This window comes from Acinonyx jubatus, chromosome A2 (genome assembly GCF_027475565.1).
Source record: "Acinonyx jubatus isolate Ajub_Pintada_27869175 chromosome A2, VMU_Ajub_asm_v1.0, whole genome shotgun sequence".
In the NCBI taxonomy this organism is placed as follows: Eukaryota; Metazoa; Chordata; class Mammalia; order Carnivora; family Felidae; genus Acinonyx; species Acinonyx jubatus.
This window is the reverse complement of record NC_069383.1, coordinates 67,229,202-67,249,933: the sequence shown is the minus strand read 5'-3', so window position 1 is coordinate 67,249,933 and position 20,732 is coordinate 67,229,202. Positions and strand designations below refer to the sequence as shown.

The window sequence follows — 20,732 nt, the reverse complement described above, 5'->3', positions numbered from 1 at the left end:
ATAGAGTTGTTCTGAAGCTCAGTGTCATGTGGAAAATGGTGGGGTAGCAGGTTAGTATTCATAGTTACTGGAGCTAGATGAGCACTTAATTAACTTCATATATCTGCTCTGATGATGGAAGAAATGGATTTTCTTTGGTCCTGCAGTCCTTTCCCCTTCTCAGTCACAGTGCTTTCTGTCTAAAGTGGTACTGAACACCACTGTGACTGTTGCTTTCTCCTCTAATACCAGGAGTAGTAAGACTACAGCAGTGCAAAATTCAATTGGACTGTGTCCTTGTGAGACTGTGAAGTGATTATATCTAGTATATAGTGAGGAAAGTCACAACCAGTACAAAAACAAAATCAAAACCAGTGTGCTAGAAGGCAAAGTGTCACAGAATTAGAAGATGTGGTGTAAATTGCTTACAGTGTGGCTCCTAAATGATTCAGTGTCTGCTAATGTTACCTTAATAGCTTTCCTTTAGGTTTATTGCTTCAGTCTTACTCTGACAATCTTTTTATATTTACCATAAAAAATCTAGAGTTAGGATACCTTTCATTCACTTCTCTTGGCTTCGTGTTTGCAGTTCATGGTACTTTCAAATTACTTTTGTTGGTAAAGTCTTGATAATGTATGCTCTTACTAAAGGGAGATTTCGAGATTCTTGAGTAGTTCTCTTTGGCTCCCCCCCCTTGTATAATGACTCAGCAGTTCTGTACATTAGTGCTCATCACAGTAAATGCACTCTTAATCCCTTTATCAGTTTACCCATCCCCTACCCACCTCCCCTCTGCCAACCACCAGTTTTGTGTATTTAAGACTGGTTTTTATCTCTTTTTCTCTCTGCTTGTTTTGTTTCTTAAATTATACATATGCGTGAAATGATAGCGTTATACCCTCTAGATCCACCCATGTTATTGCAAATGGAAAGATCTCATTCTTTTTTATGGCTGAGGAATATTCCAGTGTGTGTGTGTGTGTGTGTGTGTGTGTGTGTGTGTGTGTGTGTGTGTATCACCCATCTTCTTTATCCATTCATCTATGGATGGACGCTTGGATTGTTTTTATATCTTGGGTATTATAAATAATGCTGCAGTAAGCATAGGGGTGCACATATCTTTTTGTATTAGTGTTTTTTTAATTTTCTTTGGATAAATATCCAGTACTGAAATTACTGAATCGTACGGTAATTCTATTTTTAAATTCCTTGAGGAATCTCCATACTGTTTTCCACAGTGGCTGTATCAACAGTGTACAAGGCTTCCTTTTTCTTCACATCTTTGCCAAAACTTGTGTTTCTGGCCATTCTGACAGGTGTGAGGTGATATTTCATTGTAGTTTTGATTTGCATTTCCCTGATGATTAGTGATATTTAGCATCTTTTCATGTGTCTATTGGCTATTTGTATGTCTTCTTTGGAAAAATATCTGTTCAGGTCCTCTGCCTGTTTTTAATCAGATTACTCGGGATGTTTTGGTGTTGAGTTATAAGTTCTTTCTGTAGTTCAGATAGTAACCCTTTATCGGATATATCATTTGCAAATAATCTTGAGGTTTTTAGAATTTCAAAAGAATCATTTAAACCAAGAGGGATATTTTCCCTGGGATTGTGGATTATACCTTTTGGGTGTAAGGATTTCACTAAAGACCAATCTAAATGGGGAAAAGAGGACAATAGCAAGAGAGAATTTGAGACTCCCTCTCAGGAAAAATAGCAACAAGATTGGATAAACTTATTTCTGCTTTTCCTCTGGGAAATTGGGTAGGGAAGTTGAGTGGGACATATATACTCTTCATCCAGGAAGGCCTACCTTTCTGAATTTAAGAATGCAGTTAAGGTAGAACAAAGGAAGTAAGTAAACAAGTGCCTGCCAGATGAACATAAGGGAAGGGAAGCACAAATAATATAAAACAGGGAGAGAGACAAAACATAAGAGACACTTAAATATGGAGAACAAACAGAGGGTTGCTGGAGGGGTTGTGGGAGGGGGATGGGCTAAATGGGTAAAGGGCATTAAGGAATCTACTCTTGAAATCATTGTTGCACTATATGCTCACTAATTTGGATGTAAATTAAAATAAAATTAAAATAAATACAATAAAATAAACAAACAAGTGCCTGCCAGTTTCATATGGGTAATTTACATCTCAAGGATTAGTGAACAACTTTGCTCACACTGTCTTTCCTTTATCTTCTGCTTTCCCCTTGGAATCATCCTTCTCAAATTTGAATTATTATTCTAGAGAGGACCTGTAATACGAGACATAAGATAAGCATGGTATAGCTCCATGGCTTGACAATTTTACTTACAGATTTGAGTATGAATCCTTTTGTGTTGAATATATGTATATTAAATATGTAGTAAAAGGAATAAAGTAAAAGGTTATTTGAGCTATTTTTTATATAAGTTTTTTACTAAAGTAAATGTTAATATAGAAAAATGTGTAAATTTTTTTTTATAATGTTTTTTATTTATTTTTGAGACAGAGACAGAGCATGAGTAGGGGAGGGGCAGAAAGAGAGGGAGTCACAGAATCCCAAGCAGGCTCCAGGCCCTGAGCTGTCAGCACAGAGCCCGATGTGGGGCTCGAACTCACAAACTGCTAGATCATGACCAGAGCCGAAGTCGGACGCCTAACCGACTGAGCCACCCAGGCGCCCCAATATAGAAAAATGTGTAAATCAAAAATGTACAGCTTGGTGATGAATATCTCAAAGATAGCTATGTAGCTACTACTTTTATTTTGATATTAGCATACTTTCTTTTTGTAAGTGTTTGAATGATACATCTTTTTCCATCCTTTTGCTCTTTCTGAATATATTTAATGTGTGTCTCTTATAAGCAGCATATAGATGGGTTTATTTTCTTTCTCTAGTCTGGCTGGCTATCTTTATCTTTTAATTAGAGTTTTCAGTCTTTTTACATTAATGTCATTGGTGATATATTTACATTAAAATCAGTCATAATACTATTTTTTTCTGTTTATTTTATCTGTTCTTTATCCACTTCTCTTTTTTCCTTATATTTGATTATTATTTTATATTTCATTTTTTCTGTTTTAGTTATGTATTCTTTTTTTTAATGATTATACTAGTAATTACTTTATACATACGTAGTCTTTTAAAATCTAACATTAATACTTCTACTACTTCTGGACAACAATAGGATTTTAGAACACAATCTCTGTGTCCTCCCCACAATTTTTATACAAGTTTTACCATTTGTTTCAATGATAGTAATATTTGTGAGATATTATGTTGTGTCATATTATATATATTTTTTATATAATATCTATAATGTATACCACGTAATATGAACTACCAAAAGAGAAAAAAAAGATAAATGTAACTATTTCGACAGCAAAAAAGAAGAGTGTGGCAAGCAGGCTTGGGTTCACAAAGGATTCTAGTTGGGAGGAACAGGAATTCTATGTGCAAATACTGACCTATTTACCCATGTTCCACTCTAACAATGATTCTCTAAGCTACTACTCATCTATTTTATTGAATTGTCCATAATGTGTGTTTTAGCAGCAAATAAAGAGATAAAAGTTAAATATTCTTAGAAATGTTCTCCTATATGGAAGGAATTAACTTTCCCATATGGCTAAAAGTTAATCAAGTTTTTTCCTTATAGTATGTATGCTTTATAATTTATAACATCTTGCTAATTTTTTTCTTACAGAAATAAACTTTCGGGAAATGGCCTCTAAATCTTGGCTGAATTTTTTAACCTTCCTTTGTGGATCTGCAATTGGATTTGTTTTATGTTCTCAGTTATTTAGTATTTTACTGGGAGAACAGGGTGATACCCAGCCTAATATTCTTCATAATGATCCTCATGCTAGGCATTCAGATGATAATGGACAGAATCATCTAGAAGGACAGATGAACTTCAATGCAGATTCTAGCCAACATAAAGGTATGGTTTGCTTTATTAAGGAGTAAACACAGATAGTAGTTTTCAGTCTGTGTAAGTGTTGTGAGACTTGGAAAAGGCAATTTATTTGAATTTTGTTACATACAATATCTTTTGATAAAAGTGAGCTTAATTCCTGATATTTAATGACAATTCTTGGTTTGCCTCAGCAGAAGGAAGTTGCTAAAACCCAGATTTATTTAGGGAGTACGGTATTAATTTTGAATTCATTTTTAAGTAGAGATAGTTCAGAAACTGTAATTTGGGGAAAGGCAGAACTTTCAGATTAGATTTGTTTTTGAAAATATTCATTTAGCCTAATTTTGTTATCATGGTTTCTATCTGTGTCTTTCGTTTTTGCTATTACCTGATTTTAGTCTTAGTTTTTACTTAGTCTTGTCTTATAGAAATTAAAGAGATATATATAAATCTCAATTTATATATATTTTTTCAATTTATATTTTTATCAGTAGCTAAAATAACTAATCTTTTCACCTTTTAAGAGGCATAAAAACTTAAGAGGAGGAAAGAACTAAGGATGTGTTATAATGACTTCATTTTCTCCTGGTCACCTGCTTCTAACAGGATGTTCTCAATTGTGTCCTCTGGTGCCCCTTTAAGTGTTGGTTTTCCCCATGTTTCTGTCCTTTGGCTGTTTCTTTTCTTGTGTGATATCATCAATTCCTATAATTTTAGTTCCCATCTATTCTTTACTGTCTTTGTCTTAGCCCAGTTCCTAACACTGAAAAGACATTAACATAATTCAAAGATCTCTGCAAGTGTGATTTATTTGACAAAAAAGAATACAGCGGCTTGAAAACAATTGGAATCCTGGGATGCAGAGGGTCCCCCAGTTAAGAATTGTTTCTTGTATCTTTTTGGCAATAAGATATTTCTTTCCTACCTCTCAGGCAGAAGCTGAGGGATGAAATACCACATCCTGGTTGAGTTATTATGAACTAGCAAGCACATGTATACTATTACAAATTATGTCATATTGTGTAAATGTTTATACAACTCTGATTCAGCTCTGAGTAGGTGCTCTGTGTTCTTATCATAGAGCAGTTAATCACCATCATAGAGCAATGAGCATTGCTCCAGATTGTCGAAGGATCAGTTGGAGCCATGCATTTTCTACTAGTAGGCTGTATCAGGTCACTGCAGGCACATATATTAGGTACCTACTTGTCCTGCTCGATGGTCCACATCTGTCTAAGCTAGAAACTATGAAGTCATGGTAGATGTCTTCTTTCACTTACCAATCAATCCCATTTTCCGTAAGTTCTAACATTCTACTTCTTTACCATTTTTCAGATTTCTTCTCTCCATTCATTTCCCCTAGTACAGACCTTCAGTTGTACCCAGGTACCTACATCAACCAAACTTCACTCTGCCTCTTGTCTTTTCTTATGGTGAGCTTCTACTCATTTAAAGACCTATTTTCTGCATCATCTGTTTCCTGATTTTGCTTTATCTCCCCTTCTCTGTTCTGGCCAAGTTCCCATTCCACTATTCTATAGGATTTATCAGCCACAGCTGTCTTATTCCTCAGCACATTGAACAGAGCTCTGTTTGTACAGAGCTCTACTATAGCATCGCTGTTACTGTGTGTCACATACTGGATTGCCTGCCAAGGTCTCCTGCAAGATTGTGAATTTTCTGTAGTAGGCCGTATGTCTTACTCATCTTTTCATCTCCTGTGCGAGCACATGCCTACAACAAAGTAATTAATAAATGAATAACTAAAAAATGAGAAAGAATATTTCTACCAAATCCCAGCAGTGAGGAGAAGGTTGTCTTGCTCAAAGTGAAACATTAGAAAGTCCTGCATCTACCAGTTTCCCTGTTCATCCAGTATTTTGTTTATCTATAGCCAGGAGTTTGGGACCCTCAAGTCCCAATGAAATATGAATGCTGTCTGAAAATAGGGTGATTTTGTTTGTTTTTGAATTGTGAATTATCGCTATTCAGAGGGACAAGAGAATATTTTCAATGCATGCCCAATCTTGCCCAATGTTGTATTCCCTCTCAATTAGTTAAGTAGAAATTTATGCCTCCAGTTGTTAATTTTTCACAGGACTGAGCTTTTGTAACTCACTGGTTGGCCTTACCTTTAAGGACATGCTTCCTCAGGATTCTGCCTGTATTATTACCACAAAAAACTATGGTTTTGCAGGTCCATGCTGGTCCACAACCACATAAGTATTGAAATTGGGATTAAATAGTTGGAAGCTTTCATGGTAATTTAACAGAGTAATTTTTGTCTAAACTATAAGAATTAGTACTTATACTTTGCAATATCTTTTTTAGTTTTTTTTTTCTACTAATTCATTTTTTAGCATGTTTACAAAAGTATAGGTCTTTATTGAAATAAAAATTGATCCTTCACCAAGCACTGGTATAGAATCTTAAAATTAGAGTCTTACTTTAAACCATTAATACTCAGAATGTGGTCCTGGCCTGACAGTGTGAATTATCTGTTATCAGTCTGCATCCAGATAAGGAGTTTGTATCAGGATGTAACTCAGTTAAGCTCGCTTTTTAGTTAGGTGGACTTTTTGTGGGGTATAGCAGGACTTCCTTGATGAAAGAAGTAATGTGTTGCTTTATATTCTGGCATAAGCTCCCTATTTCTTTACAAAGGAGTACTTTGAAAAACATTGCTCTAGATAGTCTTGGAAAGACTACTGATACTCTATTCTGTTTCTGACTGATGGATTTGCATTTTGGAATGAAATATGGTACTATGAGAAGTAATCTCAACTCTCTATTAACCCTGTTTCTTCAAACTGAGATGGTCATGAAAGCCTTTTTTAAAGTCACATCAGGGTACTTGTATAAATTCCTAACAGTGAACTCTTGTGGACTCCAAAATGAACTGCTACTTCAGTAGCATGTCTTTCCTGTCTTTTAGAAGCTTATTCAGAGCAGTGAGAAATTCCTTCAGTGTTCTGTTGTGAACCAGTAGAAGCTTTCTTTGTAGAATGAAGTGAAAAACAGAGACTAAGACTGTGCTTTATATGTATACAAATCTCTGAGAGAACTTGGAGATTAAAATGCAGATTCAGATTCAGTAGATCTGGGGTGGGGCCTGAGATTCTGCATTTCTAACTCCCAGATGATGCTAATGCTGTTTGGTCAATAAACCACAGTTCAAATAGTAAGAATCTAAGTCATAGTGGCAGTTCTTATTAACGCCAATGAATCTCCTGGACAAGACTGACATGATACCAATAAATCAGAATGTCAATTCATATTAGGTTGAGTTTTGCTTTCTTTCAGCTAAATTACTAATGCTAGAAAGGTAAATAGAAGGGGGCCTTTGAAATTGCGTAAGAAAACGTTTTCTTCAATATAATTTATTTGCATTTTTACACCTATGTAGATATAACTCTAAAAATTTTTTGTTTAATAGATGAGAACACAGACATCGCTGAAAACCTCTATCAGAAGGTTAAAATTCTTTGCTGGGTTATGACAGGGCCTCAAAATCTAGAGAAAAAGGCCAAACACGTCAAAGCTACATGGGCCCAGCGTTGTAATAAAGTGTTGTTTATGAGTTCAGAAGAAAATAAAGACTTCCCTGCTGTGGGACTAAAAACCAGAGAAGGCAGAGATCAACTATACTGGAAAACAATTAAAGCTTTTCAGTATGTTCATGATCATTATTTAGAAGATGCTGATTGGTTTATGAAAGCAGATGATGATACATATGTTATACTAGATAATTTGAGATGGCTTCTCTCAAAATACAACCCTGAAGAACCCATTTACTTTGGCAGAAGATTTAAGCCCTATGTAAAGCAGGGCTACATGAGTGGAGGAGCAGGATATGTACTGAGCAAAGAAGCCTTGAAAAGATTTGTTGATGCATTTAAAACAGACAAATGTACACATAGTTCCTCCATTGAAGACTTAGCACTGGGGAGATGCATGGAAATTATAAATGTAGAAGCGGGAGATTCCAGAGATACCACTGGAAAAGAAACTTTTCATCCCTTTGTACCAGAACACCACTTAATCAAGGGGTATCTACCTAGAACCTTTTGGTACTGGAATTACAACTATTATCCTCCTGTAGAGGTAAGTTTAGAAATTTTATTACTGTATAAATACTTAGACTGACTTTTATTTACTTAAAAAAAAAAACTAGCAAATAATGTGTTTCTTTGGTACCAATAACTAAGAATCTCCTTTACTCTTTTTATATAGAGTGGCGATGTATAATAAAATAGCTGAGAATATGAATGCCAGCAATAGTAATTCAATAAATATTGGTGCTATTATATGTCAGGCACTGAAAATATAGCAGTAAATATGGTCAAGTTCCAGTTCTTGTGAACCTTATAACATAACAGTGTATTATGAATCTTACATTCTGGATGCAGAGACATACAATAAACAGGCAGACTAGTAAAGATAAAATATGATATTAGGTAGTGATAAGTGCCCTGAAGTAAAGTAAAGCCAGGTAAGGGGATAGAGAGTGACCCAGAGTGTCATGGGGTATGCTAGTTTGGGTGATTATGAAAGGTGTCTCTAAGGGGTGACTTTTGAAAAGAAATCTGAGGGAGGTTAGAGAGCAGGCTGTGTGAAGATCTGGGTAAAGAGCCTTCAAGGTTTCAGGAATGGTGCATGAAAAGACTTTTGAGGTTCAGAAAGACCTAGGTTGAAATCTTCTCCCACTTAATAGTTGAATGACTTTGGATGGACAGAATTTTCCCAAGTTCTGAGCCTGAGTTGCCTCATTTGGAAAATGGACCTGATCTACCTGTCTCACTCAATTGTAATTACAGTGTATGCCTGTCACACAGTAAGCACTTAATAAGCCTTAGCTCTCATTTGGCATCTTAGAGAATTTTATTTAAAATACATTATTTTATTAGATATCTCAGATGTACAGCTAAATATTTGAGAAGAATTAATATTTTGTACCCACTAACTAGCTTTACCAAATATTAATCTTTTGCCACATTTGCTTCCTTTTTTAGAACAAAAAAGGATATAGATACAGTTGAGGCCTGTGTACCCTCCCTAGTCCAGTTTTCTTATCTCCTTCCTCAGTGTTAACCACTATCATGAATTTAATGTTTGTCATTACCATGCATGGTTGTATCTTTTTTCCTACATATTTATGTATCCATAAATAATATATAGTATTGTTTTGTAGGTTTTTAAACAAATGGAATTATTCCATAAAAATCCTTGAACATTTGCTCTTTTCATACAACATTAAAATTTATCAACATTAATACCTGTATGTGTTTCATTAATTTAGGCTGCTGTGTAATCTAAGGTATGAGTATGTGGTAATTAATCCATTTGCCTGCTGGTAAACATTTAGAAATTTGTTTCCACGTTTTCACTGTTAGGAACATTGCAGCAGTGAATGACTGAAGGAGACCAGGAATCACAAACCTAGCCATTTTTTCGGTTCATATCTGTTATTGATTAATAATGCATGTAGGTAAGTCATTAGTACTCTCTGGCCTCTTTTTTCTGGCCCTAAGATACAAATAATACACCTCATGCTAGCATTCTCAGCTTCACAAGCCAGTTTTTTCAAATCATTATTTGGGACAGTGGTTCTCAACTGTGGGCTTTTTTGCCTCCCAGAGGACATTTGGCAAAGTCTGGAGACATTTTTTGTTGTTAGTTGGGAGGCTGCACTGGCATCTAGTGGGTAGAAACCCACAAGATTGTAAACCCACTAGATGCTAAACATCTCACAATGCATAGGACAGCTCCCCACAATAAAGAATTATCTGGTCTAAAATGTCAGTAACACAGAGGTTAAGAAACCTTGACCTAGAACAACTGATCCAGTCTTTGGGTAATCAGCTTTGAAAACTTAGAAGCAAATCACTACTGCTTCCGATGTCAACCACCAGTCTGTTCTTGGTACTTAATAGCTATTCCTTACAGTAACAATAGCTATTCCTTACAGTAACAATAGCTATTCCTTACAGTAATTCTGCATTTAATAGGTGACAAAACTGAGACTCCAGAAAGTCAAGTAATCTGTCTTTCCTGATAGTCTAGGCAATACTGCAAACCACTCTGATTCTAAAACTTGTAATTTCCATTATGAGCTCCCCTCCATGATTAATGGGATATGTGCCCCAAAGGGAAGAGCTGAGGAATGTTAAAATAAACACTCTGTTGTTGGGATGAAATTCCACTTTAATAAACAAACAGTTTAAAGTTTGATCCTGGGGTGCCTGGGTGGCTCAGTCAGTTAAGCTTCTGACTTCGGCTTAGATCATGATCTCACAGTTTGTGGGTTCAAGCCCGACATTGGATTCGCTGCTGTCAGTACAGAGCCCACTTAAGATCATCTGTCCCCCTCTCTGTCTGCCCCTCCCCCACTTGTTCTCTTTCTCTCTCTCTCAAAATAAACTTAAGAAAATAAATTATTTTTTAAAAAGTTCATTTCTATGTATTGAGCCTGTTTGAAAGCTTATGCTAGCACTTTATTGCTATTTTAGATGCAGCAATTTCCTAGACTATAAAACAGATGTATTCCCGGTCTGCTTTTTGATAGTCTATTTTTATTTTGTTCTAGTGAGTGCTTGCGTGCTTTTTTGATGTAAACTTTTCTTAGCATAATCTGACCATTCCAAGATTACTTGATCTCTTCCCTTCTTAATTCTGTCCTCCTTCCCATCCAAACTTAAAAACATTACAAATGCATATAACAAAAACACCTAAATGCATATAAGATTTTACTAAGAGTGTCTCATATTGGTTACACATACAGTAACAGTAAAGGGACGTCCTAATTGTTATATGTTGTAACCAGTAAAATATCCTTCTTTCCCTTTAAGAGTGCTACCCACAATTCCCACCTACAAATAGGGTGTACCTAACAATATACTTTATATGAACAAAATAAATATTTCTATGATACATCTTTTATTTAAATTGTAGTTGTTTTTAAAATGGATGCAAAATTTATGTTTTCTATGAAGATTTATTCAGTTACGTAAAAGACTTGGAAGTACCAAAATTGACCCAACTTCCTAGTCCTGCCTGTTCTCTCACAGGAAGTTACATACACACAATGTGAAATCAAACTTCTGTTATTACTCATCCATCGTTTAACAAATTTTCTTCTCCCTAAGTGAATTACGATTTTCAAAGTTATCCTAAATCTCATACATATACTTTTTCTTTGTAGTAATCACTAGAAACACATTGTGGAAAATTTTTATTTTAGTAAGTCAGTGTGTGAGATATTACAGTTGATCAAAGAGTTACGTGCTTAAGTTGGTTGTTTAGAACGTGTTCTTCACGCAATTCCCTTCTCCCACCACCTTCTCACTTCCCTAGAAGTAAGTTCCTCGGACTAAAGTCTGTTTCCTAGAAATCGCCTTCACCAGAGAATGTGTAATCAGTCTTAATATAGTGGATTTAAAAAATGTGTAAACAGACACACACACACACACACACACACACACACACACACACACACACACGTATATATCCCTGTGTGTGAAATTGCCTTTTTTGTAGGTCAGAAATGATCAAATAACAATTTATTCTCTTCTTCAGTTCTATTTGAATTAAGTGTATCATCTGAAACTTACTGATACATGGTTAAGGTAGAGAGCTCCTGATTTTTCCAAGTTGTTAACTGATTGTTCCCATACCATTTTTAAAAAGCATTTTTTAATGTTTATTTTTGAAAGAGAGAGAAAGCGTGAGCGGGGGAGGGGCAGAGAGAGAGAGAGAGAGAGAGGGAGACACAGAATCTGAACCAGGCTCTAGGCTCTGAGCTATCAGCACAGAACCGGATGCGGGGCTCAAACTCACAGACTGCTAGATAATGACCTGAGCCAAAGTCGGATGCTTAACCGACTGGCCCACCCAGGTGCCCCTTTTCCAGTACCATTTTTTAACTGTCTTATTTTCATTGCTGATTTAAAATATCTCCTGTGTTGTATACTGTAGTGTTACTTACAGTAGAATTGGTGTCTGGTATTTCAGTTCTGTTCCACTGTCCTATTTGGTTTTGCCTAAGCACCATATTGTTTTGACCCTTGTAACTTTACAGATTTTGAAGTTATTAATCTAAGATTGTATATTCCTGTGCTTTATATATCTCTCAGATTGTGTTGGTAATACTGTGCCTTTATCCTTATGCATTAATTTATTCATTTAGGGACAATGGATGTCTTTGCCTGGGATTTAAAATTTTATTTTCGGTCCTTTAGTAAAGCTTTATATTTTCTCCAGATTTTATTTCTTCTTAAGTATCTCCCTATGTTTTTAATTTCAAATGTTTATTTCTTTAGAGAGTGAGCAGGGGAGAGGGGCAGAGAGAGAGAGAGAGAGAACTCCAAGCAAGCTCCGCACTGTCAGCACAGAGCCCTACTAAGGGCTTGAATTCATGAACCATGAGATCATGACCTGAGCCAGTATCAACAGTTGGACACTTAACCAACTGAGCTGCCCAGGAGCCCTCTCCCTTTGTTTTTAATGTTTTTGTTACTACTCTACCTGGGCTCTTCTTAAAAACTTTTTGCATGTTATATATGAAAGCTGTTATTTCTTGAAAGCATCTTTAAAGTCTGGCTTTGTTCTGGATTTTCTATTTCTGATGATTTTTTACTTGATTCTCTTGAATTTTGGTAGGGACCATAATTATATGCAAAGAACTATTTTGTTTCTAATAGTTATAGCTGTTTTCTTTTATCACCTTATTGCTTATAAATCTTAATAACAGTATCCTGGCCATCTAGCAAAAAAACAATAATGCAATAGAGTGAAACATAATTAATGCAGTAAATATTATCAAAAATATTATTGCAGTATTTCAGGGTCACATAAAATTGCTGTCAGAAAGCATCAGCAATTTAAAATTAATTGCTATTTAGTCCTTTAGTTTAATATGCACTGGCCAGTATAGTAGTCACTAGCCAGGTATGACTGTTGAGTATTTGAAATATGGCTAGTCCAAATTGAGATGTGCTGTCAGTATAATAAAATTCCTACCTGATTTCAAGGACTCAGCACAAATAAAAGAATGATTTAACAATTTTAAAATATTGATTGGATATTGAAAAAAGAATATGGATTTATATAGTTAAAATATATTCAAATTAATTTCACTTTTTTACTTTTTTTTAATTAAAAACTTTTAATTTTAGAGAGCATGTAAGGGAGAGGTGCGGGGGAGGGGAGTGGGGAGAATCTTAAGCCGGATTCACATTCTGCGCAGAGCCCGACGTGGGGCTCAATCCCACAACCCTGGGATCATGACCTGAGCCAAAATCAAGAGTTGGATGCTCAACTGACTGAGCCACCCAGGCACCCCTCACTTTTTTACTTTTTAAATATGGCTACCAGATTTTAAACTGCATTATGTGGTTCACATATATCTATTGGGCAGAGATGGTTTGATGATCACAAGTTCACTTACCTACTTACTTTTCAGATTTGTTCCTATCCTTACATTGCCTTCAAGGTGTAAGAAGTAGGCACCAAACAATTTTCCAGTGTCTATGTGATTGTCCAGAAACCTCACATATCCTGTGTTTGTTTCAAAGGAAAGTTCAGAGAGAAGGCCAGAGAAAATATAGTGGACAATTCCTTGATAATTTTTACTGCATTGTAAGCATGCAGTAAGTGAATTCAAACATGAATTATTAAATGTTCAGTATGAATCTTCACTGAGAACTTGCCAGAATATCTTACTTCTTGGTCCTTGCAAAGACATTAGATAGAGTGTGAAGTTTTGTTTGAGTCACCTGGGTGAAACATTCTGTAGATACCAGTTCTAACCCCAAAATAACCTTATGACTGTTTAATTCTGGGGTCAGTTTTGTGTTTTTTTCTGTGTTATGTTCTTGCTTTTTTTTTTCCTGTTTCTTTGTTGTATTTTTTTATTATTGTCATGTTTTTATCTTTTTTAAACCTGTTCTCATACCAACTCTGTTAGGAATCAATCAGAGTTATATATCTGAGCAAATGTTTATGATCTACTTACTAGGGCCACCTAAATGTGATTATTCTATCAATAATGTCAACATTTATTGAGCATTTACTACAAGCTAAGCTGGTCCCAAGCATTTTACAGACATTATCTCCTTTAAGTAACTATCTTTTGCAGATGAAAAAATTGAAGCTTATAGAGAGATTAATTAACTTGCCCAAGGTCATACACCAATAGGCAGAATTTGACACTAGTAGACAAAATTTGGATTCAAACTTAGATTTGACTCAGCACTTCCTCTTAAATACTGTACTGTTTGGGTTGATGTGCAGATGAAGTATTAGGTTGCAGACACATAATGGGCAAGGCTTTGTAGTCACTGAAATTCTCCAAAGATGTTTTTCTGAGGTTGAGCCAAGCAAAAATTCATAGTGAGAACATTATGAAGAAAAAACAAAACTCAGAAATAGAGCTTCATTCTTTATAGAGCTGCCTCTTTCATTTGAGGAAGTCTTAAGATTCTTTTCTGCAAAAGCACTATAGATTCTAAGAGAATATTATTTCAGTTAGATATATTTTAGCAGTTTTCATGTTTAGTTTTAAATCATTAAGAACTCTAAAAATTCTTAGTTTCTTCTACAGGTCTAATAAATTGGATGCCTCTGCTTTACCTTGCTAGCTTTAATGCTTGGATTCTGTTAAAATTAATATTTCCTCAATGAATATGTTAATATTGTATATTAACTGTATACTGTTTAGTAATAATGCCTGTTTCCATTACTTTTTTAGGGTCCTGGTTGCTGTTCTGATCTTGCAGTTTCTTTTCACTATGTTGATCCTACAACTATGTATGAGTTAGAATACCTCGTTTATCATCTTCGTCCGTATGGTTATTTATATAGATATCAACCTGCCTTACCTGAGAATATACTAAAAGAAAGAAGTCGAGCATACAAAAATGAAGATCCAAAAGTAAAATGAGAACTCTTGAAAGAAAAACATAAATGAAGAGGTAAACTGTCTAGCATTGCACTGAAGAACTTCTGCATATCTGATACAGAACACTGGAGTCCCAGTGAGGAATTCTTTTGAAGTGAACATTCCATATTAGAAATCTTTCATACAAATGACTGTAAACTGAAGCTTTAAGTGAGCTGTGAAATCTGTTAAAATGTGTTTTGATACAGTAATATATATATATGAAAAAACTTGTGTTTTTAAAATGGTGGCCAGGCAGAAGGACTAGAAACAAGATTTTTGTTGTCTGTTCTCGACCACATGTATTATTTTCACTGAGAAACTAGAACGTTTAAATTTTCTAAAACTATACTGCACATATTAGTAAAACACACACGATGCTAAAGGTCTGCCTTAAAGAAAAGTTTAGAAGGAAATATTGTTGCTTAATGTTATTTATAAACTCAAGACATGAGTTTATATTTGCAGCATGATATAAATGAACCAACCCCCCCCAACACACACACACACAAACACACACACGCAGTTTTTGTCTAATGAAAAATTTCCTGTGATTATAATTGGCAGTATTTCTTCCAGATGAGGTAAAGTAAGAATGGCACTTGTCCTAAAGTGCATTAATAAAACCACATTTTGAAATTATATGGGCCTTGACTGTATTATATACTTGGTTCTAATTAGTAGTTTATGTTTTACTGAGTCCCTGTTGTCTCTTTTCTAAATATGTTTATTCTTGAATACAATTTTATTAATATTTATTTACTCAAAGCATTAATAGCATTCTATAAATATGCATTTTAAAATATTTTGTTCCCAAATTTACCCATTGTTAATCATGGGTAACTAATAAATAGTAAATTTAATGCTATTTGAGGATGCTTTTCTTAGATCAGTGCCACTCTCAGGAATTACTAAGTGACATTTTTAATTGATTATTTAAAACTCATTCCAGCTACGTAATTATAGTTCCTTTCGTTATCATCCTGTTGAGAGATGAAAATTTGTTTGTGCCTTTCATAACTTGTTTAAAGCAGAGTTTAGACATTCATTTTTAGGCTCTGAGGTGGCTTTTGGTTACACTGGCAAAATAATTTGAATGTAATATTTTGACCAGAGTTAATTAAAAACATTAAAAAAACAGAGTGCTTAAACAAACTGAAATATGTCAGATAGTAAAAGACCAAATACTTAATTCATGAATAACAGCCTGAATTTTGATGCAGACTTAATATTTTGGGATTTTTTTTAAATTTATTTTTTTTGCCAATGGATAATTCTAACAGCAGAATACACATTTAATACTGTCTTCAAAAATACATTCATAAATTTTCATTCTAACTTTAGTGACTATTTAAAGAATTTCTGGAAGGAAAGAAAAGTATATCATAACAGAATATTTTGCAGACTATAAGATTATCTTAAATGTTGCAAATTTCACATGGCTGTCATGCCATTGACTCTGCTGCTTAGCTAAAGAGTTTATATTTATTGTGCCAAAACATGTCAAAATCATCTCTTTGGATGGTATTTGAGAGGATGTTCATCTTAGTAGCAATTAGTGGTTATTATGGATTACTCTGTCCACAGAGTGAAAATTCACACCGGTTTTTTACTTTAAATTGTTTTTTGTGGTTTTCACAGCAATATCATCTGCCAAAATTTCAAGTCATTCATTCTGTTGTCTAAACAACTGTTCACGTTGGTATGGATATGAATTTATTTGCAGTCCATATATGTTACTTTCTAAAAACCTTAACATTTACTCATGGGAAATTAACATTGTGATGAATCCTGGGGTCTAGTCAGACCTCCTGGGTTTAAATTCCTGCTCTATCAGTTCCTAGTTTTGTAACATTAAACAATTTACTTCGTTTCTCTGTGCCTCAATTTCCTCATCCATAAATTAGGGACAGTAATACTACCTACCTCACAGGATTTTTATGAGGATTAAATGAGTGAATATATGTACAACTTTTAGAACGCTTGTCTGGCCCAGACTATGGAGCAATAAGTATAAGGTTTTATTATTATTCTGTTACCTTAGAGTGTAAATATTTGTTCTAAATGAATGAAAAATCTGCTTTAATCAAATATATTGAAATATTTCCTACATTTCTTGTAACAAGTAATAGCTAGTTTTATCTAATGCCTATTGTATGCCATATAGTATGCTTAGATATTCTGTGTATATTAGTGTTAATCCTCACAAATTGATTGTTCTTCCTGTATTATAGATGAGAAAACTGAGGCTCAGAAAATTAAAGTAACTTTTCCACTGTCACTAAGCTAGCAAGTAACAGAGCTAGGACTTATGCTCAAAGCCTGTGTGTTCATCATGCCATATCAGCCTTGAGGTTAGTCATTTAACATTATTTCCATTTTTACTTATTAACATGAGTGATCTGATACATCAACCAGTAATAGTCAGATTAACCAGCCCAGTTGTCAGAGTGGCTTTCAAATTGTGGTCTTACACTCTTCTTGCCTGGGAGCTTGTTAAAATGCAGATTTCCAAACCCCAATCCCAGAAATTCTGATTCTAGCATGGGGCCCATTAATATGCATTATTGCCATATTCTCTTGGTCACTGGTTCTCAAAGTGTTGGCTCTAGGTAGCAGTATTTGCATCATCTGGGAACTTGGAAATTCAGCCCCTCTGGGACCACCCCAGACCTAAATTAGAAACTCCAGAGGTGGAGGCTAGCAGCCTCCAAATGTAGGGTGTAAAGCCCTCCAAATGAGTTTTATTCATGCTAGTTTGGGAACCAAGACCTCGATAATTCTGATGCAAATAATGATTGGAATGTGCTGCAGATTTATTGCCCCAGAAGTAGGGTATCTTTCAAAGATTTAGATAAAGCATGTTTTAAATTGGTGTGGTCCCAGATCACACCATATAAAACGTAAGAGACTTTAAAGATAATTTAAAGGGTCCTTGGATCATTCATTTTGACAAAATTCTTTAGCTTCTTCAGACTGACCAATATCAGGGCCCACAAGAAAATATGTAATTCTCCAAGTTTAGTAATTTCACAATGGGGGCAGGAAGAGTTTAATAAGTACTAGTAAATACATACTAGTTCATTAAATAAGCATATCTAAGTGAGTGTCCTCACTTGTTAGTAAAAATTTTTTTCCAATTGTTAGTAAAAGCTTTTAAATGGAAGTAGCAAAATGCTATTTTATAATATGCAGAATGTTTTTTCTGCTAATTCATACTATCAAAATTTCATCACTTTTAAGAATCCATTTGACTGTCCTATATGACCTAATACAGCAAAAATTCTCCCAAGTATTTGACAGAGCACATAAAACCAGATTTCATAATGATGACTTACTATCTTTTAAATTAAGATCATTTGGATAAATGGTTGTAGTGTGGTCTCAAAACATAAGGTTTTTGCTATCTTTATGTTTTCCAACACCAGTATACTTATATTTTCAAGTGGGAAGTTCATAGATGATACAAAGCAGATTTGTTTTCAAATATTTTAAATTTCAGAAAGAGGAATTTTTGTTACTGTAAGAAAATTCAAAATGGCCAGTTTTTAGTATTTTTTGAAATACAGTAATTGCATTTGAGCATTAAATTTGTTAACTGGTTATTTTCATAATTGTCTCTTGAGATTAATTTTTCACTTCCGGGAACCTATCAAACTATTTATATTACCAGATTGAGGCTTGAAAAACAAAATGCTTCACTTTATTGATTAGATCAAGTCTATCCTTTTATTCTTCCTTTAGATTTTTAGCTCATTATACTATTCTGTCTTTGACAATTTCTTCTTTGTATTTATTGCTCTTTATTTCCTTTATAACTAATTTCCATTTTCTAACTACTCTTAATGCTGCCTTTGCAAGGTTAATTTGGCTGTAATTAGTGATTAGAATTTGTATCACTTATTAATAACTTTATACCTGTTAACTTCAGATTTCCCTATGAGATTGGAAGTTAAAAAAATCCAAGAATAATGCCTACTGGCTCTCAGGATATTTGCCCTACTTAAAGTCTACAGTTCGACATTCTAGATACACAATTATTAAATAAAGTTATGTGGATTCCATTCCCTCTACTCCCTTTTCTCAAAAACAAACCAAAAAACTCTGATTTATTGTAGGCCTGACAGAAACATTCTTAAGAAATCTGGGGGACAACCTGTGGTTTATTTTATGCTAAATGTAACTTCTCGATTTAAAAATATGACTTACGTTTATACATTGGAGTTGAAATAGCAATTTTAACACAGATTAGAGTAAGAAATTTTACAAATTGTCTCTAGAAAAACCAGTTCTAAAACTAGTTTCAGAGGTAAATAGTGCTCTATTTCACCTCCATTTACCTCTGTAGTTTTTAGTTTTTATCAATTCATTTTAAATAACTTTGCAGGGCCCTACAAATTAATAATCCATATAAAGTATATGTTAGAGGGAAACTAATCTAACTGCTAAGCAGTGTGTTATATTACACAGTGAATATTTGTGTTTTGGAATTTAAAAATTATGTAAGGTGATAGTGTCATGAATGGCTTAAAAATGTGTGGTGACTTGCTTATTTTAAGTGATCCACTAACAAGTCAGAAAAATGTATTTTTAAATATGTTTTTTAAAGTGCCTTTTGAACATTTTTAAACAATGGATTTAAACAACCACATAAAATAAATTACCATGTTTAAAGCTGTTTTATCTGATTATTTTTAACTGATATAAGAGTTGTGGGAGAGACTAAGGGGTAGTTTTGGGGTTATTTTACCAAAAATATGAATTCGTTTATTTTTTTTGAATAATTTATTTTTTAATTTACATTCAAGTTAGCATATAGTACAACAATGATTTCAGGAGTAGATTCCTTAATGCCCCTTACCCATTTAGCCCATCCCCCCTCCCACAACCCCTCCAGCAACCCTCTGTTTGTTCTGCATATTTAAGAGTCTCTTATGTTTTGTCCCCCTCCCTGTTTTTATATTATTTTTGCTTCCCTTCCCTTATGTTCATCTGTTTTGTATCCTAAAGTCCTCATAGGACTGAAGTCATGATTTTTATCTTTCTCTGACTAATTTCGCTTAGCATAATAACCCTCCAGTTGCATCCACGTACTTGCATATGGCAAGATTTCATTCTTCTTGATTGCCGAGTTATACTCCATTGTATATATATGCTAAATCTTTTTTATCCATTCATCCATCGATGAACATTTGGGCTCTTCCCATACTTTGGCTATTGTAGATAGTGCTGCTATAAACATTGGGGTGCATGTGCCCCTTCAAAACAGCACACCTGTATCCCTTGGATAAATACCTAGGAGTGCAATTGCTGGGTTGTAGGGTAGTTCTATTTTTCATTTTTTGAGGAACTTTCATACTCTTTTCCAGAGTGGCTGCACCAGTTTGCATTCCCACAAAAATATTAATTTAAATTATTTTTCCATCAAAATTCTTTAATTTGCATAGGCTTATGTAATTTTTACTGCAGTATATATTTGTCTTTAAAGCAACAAAATACTCCACCTCTGATTTTGAATAATAACCTTAAAAAAAGTAGAGGGGTACCTGGGTGGCTCAGTTGGTTAAGCGTCTGACTTCGGCTCAGTTCATGATCTCGTGTTTGAGCTCCACATCAGGCGCTGTGCTGACAGCTCACAGCCTGGAGCCCGCTTCGGATTCTGTGTCTCCCTCTCTCTCTGCCCTTCCCCAGCTCACACTGTCTGTCTGTCTGTCTGTCTGTCTGTCTGTCTCTCTCTCTCTCTCTCTCTCAGAAATAAACATTAAAAATATATATATATTTTTTTTAATTAGAAACACTCTGTTACCCAGGTAAGTGTGTGTGGAGGACAGGGGAGTACTTTTCTATCTCTTTGGTGTATTTTGATCTGTCATGTACACTGAGGAATTCATTTATTCAGGTAATTATTTATTCAAA

At 34.5% G+C, this 20,732-nt stretch overlaps 1 protein-coding gene across 4 annotated transcripts in view; it reads left to right on the top strand.

The window, feature by feature from the left end:
* C1GALT1 (core 1 synthase, glycoprotein-N-acetylgalactosamine 3-beta-galactosyltransferase 1) overlaps positions 1–18,430 on the top strand; it is a 40,375-nt gene extending 21,945 nt beyond the window's left edge. For 2 of the 4 annotated variants that reach the window (XM_027071946.2, XM_027071947.2), the window contains exons 2-4: positions 3,668–3,904; positions 7,317–7,984; positions 14,628–18,430. In XM_027071946.2, coding sequence (XP_026927747.1) covers positions 3,668–3,904; positions 7,317–7,984; positions 14,628–14,819 — 1,097 coding nt within the window. In that variant the 3' untranslated portion in view covers positions 14,820–18,430. Of the gene's footprint in view, positions 1–3,667; positions 3,905–7,316; positions 7,985–14,627 lie in introns of those variants that run through there. The other 2 variants (XM_053218416.1, XM_027071948.2) reach the window with 2 other exon arrangements.
* Positions 18,431–20,732: the final 2,302 nt, after the last annotated feature.